General features: G+C 43.4%; 1 protein-coding gene across 1 annotated transcript in view; it reads right to left on the minus strand.

The window, feature by feature from the left end:
* Nucleotides 1-15,881: 15,881 nt before the first annotated feature.
* Nucleotides 15,882-17,031, minus strand: part of CRISPLD1 (cysteine rich secretory protein LCCL domain containing 1) — a 33,682-nt gene continuing 32,532 nt past the window's right edge. Inside the window, exons 13-14 of the mRNA XM_066625066.1 lie at nt 16,452-16,582; nt 15,882-15,933 (exon numbers count right to left, since the gene is read on the minus strand). Coding sequence (XP_066481163.1) covers nt 15,882-15,933; nt 16,452-16,582 — 183 coding nt within the window. The remainder of the gene's footprint in view (nt 15,934-16,451; nt 16,583-17,031) is intronic.

Below are 17,031 nucleotides of genomic sequence, written 5' to 3' on the forward strand. Positions count from 1 at the left end.
TATGACTCAGTTTCTGTTTTTGTTTGCAGTGGAAAGGAAGCTGAAAATAAAATATGGTTCCTGGATAGTTAGTCTACTGTACGTGGAGGATAGGGAAAACTAAATGAAATCCATTCATAGAAGATTAAAGTTGGCCACAGGAACAGCTGATGTTGGAACTTTGCTAGAAAGATGATGTTGGCCATTTATTGACAGCTTCCCAAGCAGCAGGGATAAACAGAGCAGTAGGCTTTAATTTGGGGGTATATTTGCACCCCATTAAAGTAGAGACACCAAATGGCATCCATCTAAGCTAATTCCTGGCAACACTTTTTTTTAAAAAAACCTTGTTGATAGAGGATCATTCAGCACAAAAATGGTAAACAGGACATTGTGTATGTTATTATCCCAAGAGACCTCAGCAGCAAGTACGACCATTCAGATGCCCTGAAGTTCTACATTTACTTGTCTGACATTATGATACTATTTAAATCAAAGGGGTATACGTGCACCTGCATGCATGCATATTCCCAAACTGGATCACCTGATATAGATTGTATTCTGTAAACCAGATTCTGCAGTCCACTCAAAGTTACTGTATAATACAAACTAACTTTAAATGGAATGGAAAATCCCAGTGACTTCTCCTCTCCCACCACCATCTCCAATGATAACAGGAAATCCAAGTGGCAGCTGGGTTGGCTGTTTTCATTGGTGCCTCCTAAAAAGTATCAAAAATGTGCCCAAATTAAACAAAAAGCATGGCACAACTTCATATTTTCCTGATTGTAGAACTTTACACCAAATGGTGGCATTCATACTCTACCATCTGACACTATAGGTGGGTAAGCATATAGTTGATAGGGAATGGAAAGTATCAGTCTAAACGTAGGGTAACCAGATGGCTTGCTTGACAGAGCTGACCCCTGAATCCTTAGTACCAGTAGCAGTGGTTATTTTCAATTTGCCATCAGTGGCATAAGTGGACCATGGGGGCCCAGTGCAGGGCCCCCAGCAGCCTGTTGCCAGCTGTGTTGAGCAAGGTACATGTATGTACCTACACCAGACATTACACTAACATGATTCCCTTTTGAGGGAAACTCAAGCTGAAAGAGACTGGAATGGGGAAATCCCTTCGGGCTGACCACACAGGCAACCTGATCCTGTGTTGCCCAGCGCCGGTGCTCCAGTCCCACTGTTGGTGCTGGGCATTGTAAAAGTGCCAGCACTCTGATGCCAGCAGTGACCCTGCTGCACTGGCATAGAGGCCAGCACCAGTTGGCACTGGGCTTAAGCACTGGAAGGATGCAAGCTAGGAGTACCAGATAGTAAGTTTCCCTGCCTTGTGGGAGGCCTTTCGGGGTGGGGGAGTGTCGGGAAAGGTGGGGAAGGGTGAAACTGGGAGAGGGAGGGTGGGCCAGAGGGTGGATTGGGCCTGGGAGGGGAGCAGGGACGGTGGCAGAGGCTGCCACCAGATCCTGTTTCCCCCTCTTGAGCCAAGCTGCCTGACATGGGTCTCCTTGGTTCTGTACCAGCTCAAGGGAGACCTTTGGCAGCTTTCCTGACCCTACAGGATACAGTGGTGGAAATTTCGTTATGGCTGTACTAGCAGCAATGCTCTACCTGGGCATTTTAGCATTGGGCCCTAAATTGCAACATTATTTGAAGTGAGAGAAGGCGTTAGCCGTGAGAATTGCAGTTCCAAACACTGTTAAGTCTTCTTACAGCCAAGGTGGATTAGAGCTTCAAACCATTGCCTTCTTTTTATACTGGCCATATATTAGTCACCTGAAGAGACAGCACATAAAGGGGACACATTAAAAGGCCACTGTACAAATAACCTAGGATAGAGGATTGTGATGTGTTCCCAGACCACCAGCAAACAGGTTTGTATGGAGTGCAGCATACTGTCTCAAAGAGCACTTTGACCCTGATTTCCCTACATCTTCAGCCCACTCCCACCCCCAATTTTGTGTGTCTTTCCTTCCAAAAGAAACCAGATCTGGAACTATTTATTGCTGTATAGAACGTACTTATGCAATGATTTTACTTCTCAGTGACAAACAGAAAATACCTATGGATAAATCAAAGGCCACACACACTTTTTCAATAAATATAACTTTCTATATTTATAAAACACACAGCAGTCCCCCTCTTTATTCCAAATTAGATTTTAGTACACAATTTATTCTCCCTGGCATCTAGCTCAAGGGGCATTCTTGAAATGTCAAAGTGAATGAAAGAAGTAAAAAAGCTTTGTGGGATTAAGAGAACACTGTAGAAAGGTGCTTTTGTGGTATGCATTAAACTTTGACTGGCCCATTTAATATCCCATTGACGATACAAAAAAGAAATCTATGGAAAATTTGCCTTTAACCATAAATGTATGTAAGATGTGCTGCCTTAGGCACACAATAATTTACATAGTTATTTTTAGAAGGGGGTTAAGTGGAAATAATTGCACTAATGTATATGAAATCTTGGCTGAATCCAGATGTAGTTGGTTAGGATAAAGCTGATCATCGAAGATAGGGCTATCAGTTCCTATTAGTCATGAAAACTGCATAGAACCTCCACATTCACAGGCACCATTGCACACCTGAATAGTAGCAGTAGGGGACTAACAGCATATAAGGTCAATCACCTTTAAACCCTGCTTGTGGGCTCCCTGAACACATCTGGTAAGCCACTGTCGGAAAAAGGGTGCTGAGCTACTTGAGCTTTTGGTTTAATGCAGCAGAGTTCTTTCCTTAGACCCATTTGTTTAGATTTATAATCCATTCCTCCTCCAAGAGAGGAATTTATGGAGATAGTGTTCCACCCATTCTGGATGGGATTGCATTCCTCCTGAAGGATCAGGTTAGCAATCTGGGGGTGCTTGTAGATCCAGCTGTGTCGCTGGAGGGCTATGTAGCATCTCTGGCACAGAGCAGTTTTTACCAGCTGAGGCTGGTGCACACACTCTTGTCCCTTCAGCACAGAGACAGCTTGGTCATTCTATCCATGCTCTGATAATCCAGATTAGACTATGCTAAAGCACTGTACCCAGGACTGCCTTCAAAGACAGTTCAGAGATTGCTGTTACAGTGTAGACACAAGGTTCCTAACTGGGATGGGCAAACCAGAACACAGCTCCACTGACTGCTGTTCCATTTTGGAGCAAAATTCAAAGGGCTGGTATTTATCTTTAAAGTCCCCATGGGACCTAGGAACTGGAAGGCCCATCTACTTCAATCTATATTAGATAAATATCCTTATTATCACATGACGACAACAACTCCTCTGGCAAAAAAGGGCAAAAATTATACCAATAATAGTGAGTGCTTTAGGTGCTATTCCAAAAAACTTGGAAAAATTACACCTTAGGTATAAATGAAATTACTAGATATTTCTAGATTCTAATCTACTAGTTTCTAGATTATTAGATGTCCTAGATCCTTGAAAAGGATTTGATATTTAGAAAACACCAGCCACTATCAGGTGGGCTGTGTTTAACCAGATGGTGATGATGATAATTTACATGGGTATTCCTTCTTGATTTATAACAATTAAAATAACCCTGCTATATGCAGATGTATGCACATCATATCTTCTCCCACAGCACAATACCTCTGCACCACTCTGTCAACCCAATCTTGAGTTACCCAGAGTGCAGGGCTGCAGTAGCACCAAAAATAGCTGCTGTGGCATCCTAAGTGCAACTGGGCAGCCCCCAGCAGCTCTTCAGGGGAAAGGACATTCATCCCCTTCCTCTGGGGTAAGGTAAGTAGCCCCACGATGGGGCTACTCAATTCTGCAGCAGCTCTGGAGATGCCACAGAATCAAAGAGTTCCATGTCAGGCTGCGCAGCCTGACACAGAGCTCAGGGTCCGGTGGAGCTGAGATCTACTGGTCCTGACCTCCTCCTACCCTGCTTTGTCCTCCTGGGACACTGTTTAGCCAGATACCCAGTCCAAACTCCACCTGAAGAATTATGCCCACTTTGAGCTAATTAGCTCCCCTTCATTCCCCAAGAATGACCCTAGTTCTGCCTTACAGCACTGCTGGACCCCACCACCAGGATAGCTAGCCTGTTCCACCTCCAGAGGTCCTCCTTCCTCCCCTCTCCTCTCCAGCCAGCAGCTCCTCCTACCACTATAGCAGCACATTGGTCCTCCACAGGTCTTGGGCATGGCAGCCAAACACCAATCTCAGTGTCTCTAGCAGCCTGTTCCAGCAGTCTCCAAAGTCCATTCACACATCAGTCCAGCTGCAGTTCCAGTAGTCCATTAGCCATCAGTTCCTTAATCCAGTCTATCCTTCCTCAAGCTTTCCTCCTTCTGCTACCCACAACAAACTCACCCTTCATCAGGTGCTTTTATGCTTGAGGGCCCTGTTGCCTTCAAGTGGCTGCAGCTGTGCAGCACACTCTCTGCTGAATGCCCAGGCCTTAACCCTTAAAGGGGCCACTGCTGACACCACACCCTATCTCCTGGTATCTTGCGCATTTCCATTACACACGCCTCCTCCCCATCCCCCCATGCCTCCACCTACCTCTCCACCTTCCTGCAGTTCAGGTGACTGCTGAGCAGCAGAGCACCAGTTTTCCACCAGTGCAAACCCAGCATGAACTCCTGCTGGGCTAGCTCTGGTGCTGGGCTAGCGCTAAGCCCCACAGTGCGACATTGTGCACCTGCGGTAAGCCAACACGCAGAACTCAAGATTGGGCTCCGTGTCTGTGTTGTGTTAAATCAATTCCAATTCAACAGAACAACCAATCTCACATTCAGTCAAGCTCCTTAGACATCCAGAGGTTCTCAAGAAGCTTTAAAATAGATCTGGTATTGGGCACCAAATTGGTACTTTGAGATGCTGTGGTGTTTTGAATCCTGAGTTGCTCCTTCTCCAAAATGTTGTTTTCCTCAATGAAACATCAAATGTAAAAACATCAAATGAGAATGCAATGTTGCAGTTGACTTTGGCTTTCCTATTGATTCACAAGGGAGATCTTATATTGAAAGTCCTGTATTGTTGATCTAAACATGACAAAACATCAGCAGTATTTCAGCCCTGTTGTCCTCATACGTCCTGGAAATCCCAACAGAGAAAATGGCATACAATGCCATAGTGATGAAAAGCGCAAAGGCTTCCTGCTAAAAAGCAAAGTCCTTCACTTGTCTGACATTTTATGTGGGCAGAAAAGCTTTTACATTTGAAAAACAAATATTGCTTTAATCACATATTACAGATATTTTAACCATGCCTCTCTGAACAGCACATCTGTTCCTGTTTGCCACAGTGACGCAGCATGTGGTGACCTGTCCCTTCTATTTCTGTCAATCAGATAGGTCGTTTTGCACACTAAGTCAGACACACTATTCAGCAGAATAGGGTGACTACAGGGAGAGATGCCTCTTGCTGCAAGCAAATCAACTGGGGAGAGACCACTGGTAGAACAACGCTGTATTTGCACATACCTGTAGTCCTAGGTTCAGTCCCTGATCCAGTTGAAGGGATCTCAAGAAGCAGGAGTGGGAGAGATCTGGTTTTTGAGCTGTTGAAGCACACAAAACCATACCTGAAATGGCACAACCCCTTGGAGCCAGCAGGCCAAGCAGAAGAGTTGGAAGCTGCTGTGACTTCCCTGGACCAGCTTGGCTTCTTCCTCCTCCAGCCACCCCCACTCACCTGAGATCTTGCTGGTCACTCTGTTTGTTTGTTTGTTTGTTTGTTTGTATATGCCTTGTTCCCCCCCCCAATAATGGGGTACCCACTGTATCCTACGGTGTTCATTAAAATACAAAAGCAAAAACAGTAAAAAGATTTTTCAAAAGCACACATAAGACTTCATTAGAAATGAACATAATGTGAATAATACAGTTGCAACAACAACAACAACTATATAAAATAATAATAACATGCAGCAAAAACAGCACAGTCCACACCAAAACTAAGGGCCCGGTCCTATTCAACTTTTCAGTGCTGATGTAGCTGCAATACAGGCCCTAAGGTAAGGGAACAAACATTCCCTTACTTTGAGGAGGGCTCTGTGAATGCTGCCACACCACAATTTGCAGCACATGCCCCAGTGGCATGGGTGCATTGGTACAGGAAATCTGGTTAGGATTGGGCCCTAAGGTGGATAGGCTAACCAAAAAAGAAAAGCTCTTTTCCCCCAGCAGAATGCTACCAGGGCGGGCATAGTTCTCAATTCAACCGCGAAGGGGTTCCATAATATTGGCACCACTACAGAGAAAGCCCTGCTTGTCAGTCAAAGGATGGGGAACACACCCTTCTTCCATACAATTCCACACAATTCTAAAAGGAACAGGGGCCCTGTCTGCCTTTGCATTTGGTCACGGTAGGTGAAGTCCATCAGGGGAAAAAGACATTGCTTCCTAAAAGCAAGTGGGAAGCAGATCATCCGCTACCTTACTTGCCTTCATTGTGCAGTTTTTTTCCCAAACCAGGAAGTGTGGGGTTTGCTCCTTCTTTGTGTGGTCCTATACTTCCTGGGTTTGTTAAATTATGGTGTGACAGAGAAAGGTAAAGACATAAGGGCCTTTTTAAAAAGGTGTTGGAAGTGCTTACACCATCCCACATGCAGCCTTGCCATTCAAAGGTAATGAGAATGGCCTGGGTTGCGCTCTCCTGGCATGCACCCAGCAGCACATAAACATGTAAACCAATGTCAGACACCAAAATACAAGAAAAAGCTTTGTCGGGCAGCCATTCTCCCTACTGCCTTCAGATAAGAGGGGTGCCTGTTGGCCTATTGTTTAGGGGTGAGTTTTGTAATCCAAGAGAAAAAAATTCTAGGCACGCATTTGTACCATGTCTCTTAATAACCTCAAAGGCAATGCTCACATTCCTGAAAAGTGCTGCCTGAAAAATCTTTCAGGATTGCTATAATTTGCAACATTTGTAACAATATTTAATTTTCACGCAAATGCCAAACTTGTTTAAATCCATGAATAATTTCTTTCTTATCTGAATCCTGCGTGATCACCAAATTACACATATTCCCTGCTGCGAAGGTCAACGACCAGAGCTGATATGAAATAAACTCCTATTAAAACATACTTAGAGAGAGAGGTGGTGCTGGCTCAGGCTTGATCTTTCTACTCTCCTTGGAATGTAAACATATCAGTTTGCCTGTGCCTTGATCCCATTTCTGTACAGATCAGAGACCAGGCACCATGTCACAAGCTGAAAAATAAAGCTGGATCATCTCCAGAGATCATGCATTCATAAATGCAAGCAGGCTAGAAAAACTAATCCTGTTTCAAGATGTATACTATAACAACTGAAAGCTTACTTACTGCGACTTCATGGATGCCAAAGCAGTTGAATGGACTTTCCAAGATGCAGTGCTGTGTTGCAAAATGGTTGGAGAAATGTTGAGCAGCTATGAAGAGTGGCTGCTCAAAACACCACTCAAAGAGCCCAATCCTGTGCTCCCGGGGTGTGCGGCTACGGCAGCATGATGCTGGAACTCTAAGAACGGCATTTCAATGACGTCTCTGGTTTTCTGGGACTAACCACTATGATCAAGTCATCTTACCACTACTTCATTTGGACTCGATGGTATAAAACTCTCCTCAGTGACAAGATGACTAAAGCCAACAAAGAGGTCACCGGCTTCTCCTCCTCTTTCTTAAAAGCCAATAAAGCAATTGACACAGTTCAAGTGAGCATGTTTTAGCTTTAACCAACTCAAGCCTGTAATGCTGTTCATGCTTACTTGGGAGTACGTTCCCTTCAACTCAGTGGTATTTACTTGTGAGCAAACATGCATAGGCTAGTGCTGCCAGTATCCTACAAAGGAAAGCTCTGGTGCTGCTACTACAAAAGTAAAAATCTTAATAGCAAATATGGGTAATGCTTTGTAATTGACTTGGCTGACTCATGCAGGGTATTCCCATGACTGAGAACCTCTTCAGATGTTCTTTCAAATTATACGAACTTTGGGTTCTAAATGGATGTCAAGTTGCAAGGTTTTAGGGAACTCTTTGGTAAGCTACATTGGTTCATGTTTGTGACTTTCCTCATCCAATCAAGAATCTGGTGTAAACTGCAAGCTACAGCAGCTTCCTGCCCCCCCCCCCCCCCCGCAACCACAGGATGCAGTGCACACCCCATTGGCACAGCTACATCAGAGCTGGAAAGTTGGATAGGAATGGACCGACAGTCCGACACTTTCTGTCATGGTCTACTAATAACATAAAATCTGGGCAAGACTTATTAACAGTATTATTAACAGTATTTATATACCGCTTTTCAACTAAAAGTTCACAAAGCGGTTTACAGAGAAAAATCAACTAACTAAATGGCTCCCTGTCCCAAAAGGACTCACAATCTAAAAAGATGCAAAAGAACACCAGCAGACAGCCACCAGAACAGACAGTGCTGGGGTGAGGTGGGCCAGTTACTCTCCCCCTGCTAAAAAAAGAAGCACCCACTTGAAAAAGTGCCTCTTACCCAATTACCAGGGCTAATTACTCTGTAGCAGACTAAGAGCTTATTACTTATTACTCTGTAGCAGACTAAGAGCCCAATCCTGAGCTCGGCGCTCCAGCTTTCCGCCAGAGTGCACTGTCACAAATGTGCACGTCTGTGAGGCTTACCGGGTGCTAGCTTGGTGCTGGTTGGCACTGCGCTAGCACCGGGCGGGCTCCTGTCCCCCGCTGCTCAGCGGTCTCACGGATCGCTGAGCTGTGGCATGGTAAGTGGGGGCAGGGAGGGGGCGGGGAGGAGGCGTGACGGGGAGGTGGGAGGCGGAGAAAGGGCAGGCAGGAGGCATGCTGGGGAGGTGGGAGGCGGAGAAAGGGCAGCCAGGAGGCATGCCGGGGAAGGGAGGGAGGTGGGTCCCATGGAGCTCTGCTCCACCAGATCCAAGGTGTTTGTGTGGGGCTCAGTGCCCTATGCAAACGCCTTTACCTTACTGCTGACCTTTTGGTCGGCGGTAAAGTGAGTAGCCCTATTGTGGGGCTGCTTCCCTTACCTGGGAGAAGGGGACAAAAGTCCACTTCTCCTGAGGCGCTGCCCGCGGCAGACTGAGGCACGCAGGAAGCGGCGGGAGTCGTTCTCGGTGCCACTGCAGCCACGTGCCCCGGGCAGCTCAGGATTGGGCTGTAAGGGCCCAATCCTATCCAATTTTCCAGTGCTGCTGTAGCCTGGCCAACAGGGCATGCAATGCATCCTGTGGTGGTAGTGGGCATTCATAGAGGCCTCTGCAAGGTAAAGAAATGTTTGTTCCCTTATCTTGGGGTTGCATTGCAGCTGCATTGACACTGGAAAGTTGGATAGGATTAGACCTTAAGTGATATTGAACTCCATAAGTTAATTATGTGCAGGGCATTCTGTTTTGTCTGACCTGAACCTACTGCAAATCAATCCTTGAGGACTTCCAAACTTAGTAATGAGAGAGGAAGAAAAATGCATGTTCATAATGATGGTTGGCAATGGGAATTTTTGTTTGCTAAAGCTGTATGCTTCTAGTTCTCCCAAGCCAAGGGCAAGCCAACAACAGAAGTACTGGGTTAGATGGAGTTTTGATGCAAGCATGTCCATTCTTAGGAAAGGACCACAGCTCAGTGGTAGAGCGCATACTTTATGTGCAAAAACTGTAGAGTTCAGAATCTGATGTGTCTGGTTCAAAAGGATTTCAGGACATGGACCGCAGTCCTAGGAGAGGTATGTGTCAATACTGGTGAAATAGTATGATAAAGCAAACTTTGCTTTCTAGAATCATTGGCTGTGTACTTTTGCAAGAGATTCTATTTTACCATTATTTTCTCCAGATTTTAATGAGGTAGCTACTTGTGAAAACACAATGTGCTATACAATTTTTATATTGACCACTAAGGTGCTACCATTTTGCACTTGACCGAGGAGTAAAGTCAGGACATTTTGGGTTCTTTTGCTTGCATAAGGTATTTGAATTCTAACAACCCATACTGTTTCTGCTGTAACATCAGACTTATTTTTAAATTCTGTAAAAGACTTCAGCTTTTATATTGTTTATTATAAAGGCAAGCCATTTTTCCCCCTCCAGAAACCTTATTAGGGAGTTATCTGGCATGGCCAGCAAACCGGTTTGCTTATGTTGGAAGATACTTATTTACTTTTACTACACACATTAAGAAGGCTATTTTTGCTGTTTACACAAAGTGTGTAGTTAGATGATATTTTCCCTGAGATTGCCAAAGAACCAATATCTAAGTTAAATTTGATTTGTGTATGGAAGCTTACAACTTTGTGTATGGAAGCTGTGCCTTCAGGGGTAGCAAGGAAAAGGGCAGAGAATTCCAACAAACCCCTGGATAGGTAAAAGGTGTGCAGAATGCCAACACTGGAGAGCTAAGGCCATTGGTTCCAAGCAAGCACAGGAGCCCGGGCAGCTCTGGGGCAGAGACTGGCACTGGATCCCCCATGCCACTCCACACCTACTCCCTGTTGTTGCACTGAGCACCACAACTGCCAGTGGTACTGATGACTTCAGGGTCAGCCTGGCTAGGTGGGCCCTCTGGCAGGCATGGCTCCTTGACTGTGCCCAACATGGCTAGCCTCCAACCAGGATCTGGCTCTGACCACTCCTGCAAGAGAGTATGAATGCTTTTTTGGTCTAGAAGATTATGAAAAGCTCTTTCCATGAAAAACAATACTGTACTCCCCTCTGTGAAGCCTTCTGCTCTTCTCTCCCAATTGGATATTTTTTATTTGCTTTATATAGGGAAATAAAGTTTTGTTTCTGAATATTTATGTAGTATCTGCATCCTGTGGCGATTTACTTATTTGTACAATTGAGGCATCTGATGCTTTTTTAAAAAAATGTTCTTTGTAGCCCTTTGGCAGCCACTCATCTAGATGGCAGAAATTAGCCACACAGTACTTAAATGCAACAAATTCCTAAATTTGATATGCATGACAAAGGAACTTTCCATTTGACAGAAGCAGAATTCCTTCATGCAAATATTTTCACTCCAGGGCACCCTTGCCATATAAAAACCAGGGCAGGAGGGGTTTGGGACTGGCAGAGCTTTGCTCCCCTGTATCCTACCCTTTGTGTTAGGCAGCAAAGCCCAAAAATGGAGGTTCTCAAATCTGTGCTGGCAAAATAGCCAGTGCAGACTTGAGAAGCCCCGTTGCGGGGTTTTCCTGGGGACAAAAGTCCCCTTCCTCTGAAAACATTGTGGAAATGGAAAAGAGTGACTAAAGAGTGCAAAAAAGAGTGACTAAATGAGTGCAAAAATGATTACTGGACTGGGGCACCTCCCTTATGAGGAGAGGCTACAGGATTTGGGGCTCTTCAGTCTGGAAAAGTCACCTGAGGGGGGACATGATTGAGACATACAGAATTATGCAGGGAGTGGGTATAGAGATGCTATTTTCCCTCTCACACAACACCAGAACCAGGGGGCATCCACTAAAATTGAGAGTTGGGAGAGCTAGGGCAGACAAAAGAAAATATTTCTTTACTCAGCATGTGGTTGGTCTGTGGAACTCCTTGCCACAGGATGTGGTGATGGCATCTGCCTTTAAAAGAGCATTGGACAAACTTCTGGAAGAAAAGTCCATCATAGGTTACAAGCCATGAAGTGCATGTGCAACCTCTTGATTTTAGAAGTGGGTTACCTCAGAATGCCAGATGAAAGGGAGGGCACCAGGATGCAGGTCTCTTGTTGTCTTGTGTGCTCCCTGAGGCATTTGGTGGGTCACTGTGAGATACAGGAAACTGGGCTAGATGGGCCTATGGCCTGATCCAGTGGGGCTGTACTTATGGTCTCATGAGACCTCTGGCAGCCCCCTCAGTGTTGCTGGATGCAGTGGTAGCCATTTTGGCACCTGGGATAGGATTGGGCTGTTAGTCTTTAATAACCATGTGAGGTGAACTGAATGATACCCATAGTAACTCAGTTGAGTTTCATAAGAAAGTGACCTTCCAAAAAATACAACCTTGTCTATTTTACAAAATGTTACATAATCACCCACTAGAGATTCTTAAAATGTTGCAATACAAATCCCTTTCAACTGGGAAAATGCTTAATGATCATTCTATCTGCTTATGTATAGAATAAGAAAGTTAAATGTAACTTAGGCCCAAATCCTAACCAACTTTCCAGCACTGGCATAGCTGTGCCAGTGGGACAAATGCTGCATCCTGCAGTTGGGGGGCAGTCACAGAGGCCTCCACAAAGTAAGGGAATGTTTGTTCCTTTACTTTGGAGCTGCATCGCCCTTATGTTGGTGTTGGAAAGTGGGTTAGGATTAAGCCCTTAGTAGCAAAACTTTGTGTTAATCTTAAATGGCTAACTTTTGAAACTAAAGATTGGTGTAAGGAGAAAATAGTGTGCTTTATTCTTGATTCCAAAGGTGAAAGAGCCAGGTGTCATCTTCTGTCCAAACACCACATCTCATTTGTTCCATTAAACACACACCCACACACACAACAATCTAATTTTGCCCATAATTCATCCTAGATGAATGAAGGAGGATCAGGGTATTTCACTAAATCATTTTCTTTAGCTCCTGGATCAATTATAGCTGTGCCAGGGTTGGCATATCACCCCCAGTGCAGAAAGTATTAAAATAGTTCATACAATACTAGTCTTTGTTCACTCAAATGGTTTTAATCCAGAACTGGAAACGAAGCTTTTATGCATTTTTTTTAAAATCATGTCTCTGTTTCAGTGCTTAATGCTTCCTGCTTCCCAAAAGATTTTGGAACTGCACTGAAACAATCATAGAAGTGCTTATTCAGCAGGCAAATGCTTCCAAAATAAATAAAAATAAAATGAGAAACAGATGGATTTTAGCAAACAAGGAACAAAGACTGTGCAGACTGAAAAAGCAAGCTTTATTTAGTGAATCAAACTCTTATTTTTCTCAGTTGCCTTTATCTAAGATGTTATATAATAGTTGCATTGAAGAACAGAGAGTCAGTGGAATCTATTGGATTGTATGTGTTGGAATGATATTGAAGCAAGTGGAGTTCAAAGCAAAGTCCATCCATGCTCTTGAGTAGCTTTGTGAAAGTCACTCTATTTCCCAGTATTCAGTCTAACTCTAGCTTGATCCATCAACTGACCTATGGAGATAGGAGGAAGCTTGATTTTCAATAGCTAGCATAACATTGCCATGCTTATTCCAGTGTTTTCCTGATTGCATTCCTTTAATTTTCATCTTACATACTTGAATATTTATCATTGAATCTATGAGGAAAAGGAAAGTACTGCATGGGGAGCAAGGTTGCAGTGAGTGCAATACCTTCCTGCCACTACTGATGAGACTCTCTAGGGAGAAGAGCAACCCCCCCCCCAGCAGTTCCATGAGTAGTAACGTAGCCAGAGGAGGCAAAATACCAAGTACTACAGGTACCACAACATGCCGTGTAAGCTCTCCATCCCACTTGCCGCTGGAGCCATTCGAGGCAGTGACAACAATGCTAGCTGAACCAAATGGCATCTCCTGCGCAGTGCTGTCGCTGCCCTGAATGGCTCTGACAGCAAGTGTGAAAAGCCACTTATACGGTGCACTTAGCTATGATACTGTCCAGGATTGCTGGGAGGTGCCAATATGTTTGATATTCTCTACCCCAAACTAACAGTATACTTACCCTTTACCAAAACAGGTTTGGAGTTGAAGGGAAGCATTTCTCATAGCCTAGAGCAGTAGTTCTCAAACTTTTTAGCACCGGGTTCCTATTTTTAGAATGATCTCATTAACCTGGAAATATCATCAAGCAGGAAAATTTATAACACCCACATGATCAAATCAAATTAAATAATTAAGGGCGCAATCCTATCCCGCGCTGGAATAGGCAAGCCAAGAGACTTGCACTGTATCCAGCACAGGATAGAAGCCCAAAGTGGCTCAGCCAGAGGTAAGGGGAAACTTTTTCCCTTACCTCCAGGTAAGACACCCTAGCCGCCTGAGGTGCCTCATGAGATGGCACAAGTCCGAGGAGAGGAGAGCAGAGCAGCCTGAGTTCGCTCTGAATTCCTCAGGAATGGAGGTTGGGATCTAGCATAACTGCTGGATCTCAGCCCTGCCTCACACTCCCCGCCCGCCCATCCCCAGGGCCGCCCACCACCCGCCTCCGCCCGCCCCAGAACACCTCCTTCCCGCCTCCTTCCCACCCAACCCAGAGTCTTGCCTCGGCCAAGCTTGGTTGACGCAAGACTCGGTGCCTCCGTCGGTGCAGAAGCTTGTGCCAGCCTCATGAGGATCTGCAAACGTGCTATACTTTTCTGGATTGCACCCTTTAAAATAACTATCCTCCTAACCTTCCCAAGCAGTTGCTGATCTGTATAAGAAAAATTCTCCAAACATCTCAGAGACTGCAGACCTATCCATACTTATCCCGGGATACGATTGGGCCCTCTGACCACAGCAGCACTCCAAAAGCTCAAGGAGAAGCCTTTCCTAGTCCTGTTGCTCTTAGATGCTTCCACTGGAGATGCTAGAGACTGAACCTGAGAACTTTTCAGTATACAAATCATGTGCTCTACCTATGTGCTCTGCCTAGCTTTGTCCCCCTGGTCTGTATTTGTGTACAGTGTTTTTATTACAATATGCCCAAAATATTTTTATTAGATAAAAAAGAGCCCCAACTATATTATTATTTACATGATTTTTATTCAAAAGTATTTTTTCTAAAAAGCTAAGACTACTTGCCTAACTAAATGAGGTAGTACATGCAGTAATATGAAGGGCAGAATATACTTGGATCCATGTATGAAGAATATCAGTACTAAGAGTATTTTGAAAGAAATTAAAACAAAAACCAAAAATACAAAAAAAAGTTTTTATCAGCTTTACAGTCTTACATTTTTCATAAAAAGATTGCTACTGTCATTTTTATATGTTTTCATAATATACCACAATATGGTAGAAGTAATGCACAGGTTCTATGTACCATAAACGTAATCAAATAAAATAATATGTGAGCTAGTAATCTTTGGCTGTGTCCTGCCCTGCAGGAATATATGCCAGGTGAAAAAAAAATCAGGGTATTTTGGGCCTGTATTAGCCATTCTTTAACAGTGTAGTTTCACTATTCACGAATGCTGTATATCGCAGAATACATAGTTTGGAGCATCAGTCTTACACGCAAGCATGAGCTTAGCTTTAGGTCTCAGTTCTAAAAATTTACGCAAATGTAACTTCCATTGATGCCTTGGAAGTTCATTTAAAAAAAGCCTTCATTTTTATAATACTCCACACTTCATTATGCAAATCACCACTTAGTACCAAGTTAGCAGTGTTGGATTATTTTCTTTTTAAAAATTGTGTTTTACAAACACAATTCAAAAACTGACTGCTTAAAATAGTTAATGAATTTAAAGAACTACAGTTTGAACATCCCAGACCTTGTTCTAATTGACATTAACAACAACAGATCAAAAGAGAAAAATGGTGTAAAACAGCAAAATGATCCCATTCACTACTGGATTCAGGGCATCAGTTTTTTCCCCAATTTATCAGCAATTAAAAATTATATATACAGTGAATATAAAATCTATCATAGATATAACTTTACAGAATGTTAGTGGCATACATAAAACACCATCATAAATGTATTCTGATTTTTAAAAATTGTGGAACATTTATGAGTTCTGAATGAACTGCATAGGAATAAATGCTAAGAAAATATAGCAATATTTAACACAGGACTCTAAACAAGTTATTTATCATCATGATTTCTCACATTCCTTATGTCCCATGTTTAATGTTACAGATTGCTTCCCATTTAGTTTTATATGCAGTTAAATTCTTTTTTGCTCAGAAAACAGTATGTATCTTCTGTACAGCAATATTACACCTTTTTACAAACTTTAGGAAGTATATTAAATGGCATCTTCTTTCTTCTCTTCCAAGAGCTGTGTTTTGATATTATTTCAAACATTTACTTGTGGTCTTCAAACCACAGCAAACACTCTGAATGCTTTGCCTCCTGGAGGATTCTGTAAACTGTGAACGAAAAATAAAGGAATTTATTTTAAATAAAATTTAAATTTCACACAGGCTAGTTTATAAGAGTTGGGCAGCCCAATCCTAAACTGCCCGGCACCCCGAGAGTAGCAGTGGTGCCAAAATGGCTACCACTGCATCCTATGGATGACGCAACAGCCTCCAGTGTCTCCTTGGGGGAAGGGCTCAGGTGCTGCAATGGGTCTCCTCCAGTCTGAGCTATTTTGCCAGCGCAGTTCATAGGAACACCGTGATAGCCCAACATGGAGTTCAGGATCCAGTAGAGCCCTGCACCACTGGTCACTGTGTCAACAGGGGGCAGAAGAGATAGGATTAGGCCCTCAGTAACTTTTAGGGACTAGGAAGTTCCAATACCACTGCTTCTCTCTGACACCAGCAACCATCCTACACCCCAAACTGCTTAATTAAAATTAATTACAAGACAATGCTGCAAAGAATGTCAAGCGTCTTCATGTGGTCAGTAAACAACATTTGTTCTTTAAAGCTGCGCTCTGTACCTTTCTGAAAAAATCCCATTTTGAAATGAAGCAATGTACATCCTCCTCTTATCTACTGGCATAACATCCACAAAGCCCCCTTCATTGCGCATTACTCCAGCATGCACCGCTGTCCGGCAAATACTGGATGCCTGAGAGAAAGAAAATTAGAAGAATTTATGGAAATATACATTCTTTATACAGTAAACATTGTAAACATATATTAAAAAATGTTAGACAACTGTAGATCAATTCTTCTATTATTCTCAATTTGTTTTTGCTTCCTGGGTACATTTCTGTTCATTAATTCCAGAGGACAAGTTAAGCACACACACAGCTTGCTGTCTTTGAAATAAGTGGGAGATTGGAAAGTGCTTACAGGAACTTTGACCAGATCTAGAAAAAGTTAGAACCCCACTGAAAATAATAGGACAGTTAACTGTAAGTACTATTACTTCAATGGTCCTTAAGTACTGCTAACTTTCTTTGGATGTTCCTACTGCCCGTTCCTCCTTAGATGAAACAAAAGTTGTTGTTGTTTTCCTAAAAGGATCTTTGTTCTTTCCTGTGAGATGTACTATATTACCATTATGGAGCACAT

Source organism: Tiliqua scincoides, chromosome 4 (genome assembly GCF_035046505.1).
Source record: "Tiliqua scincoides isolate rTilSci1 chromosome 4, rTilSci1.hap2, whole genome shotgun sequence".
Taxonomy (NCBI): Eukaryota; Metazoa; Chordata; class Lepidosauria; order Squamata; family Scincidae; genus Tiliqua; species Tiliqua scincoides.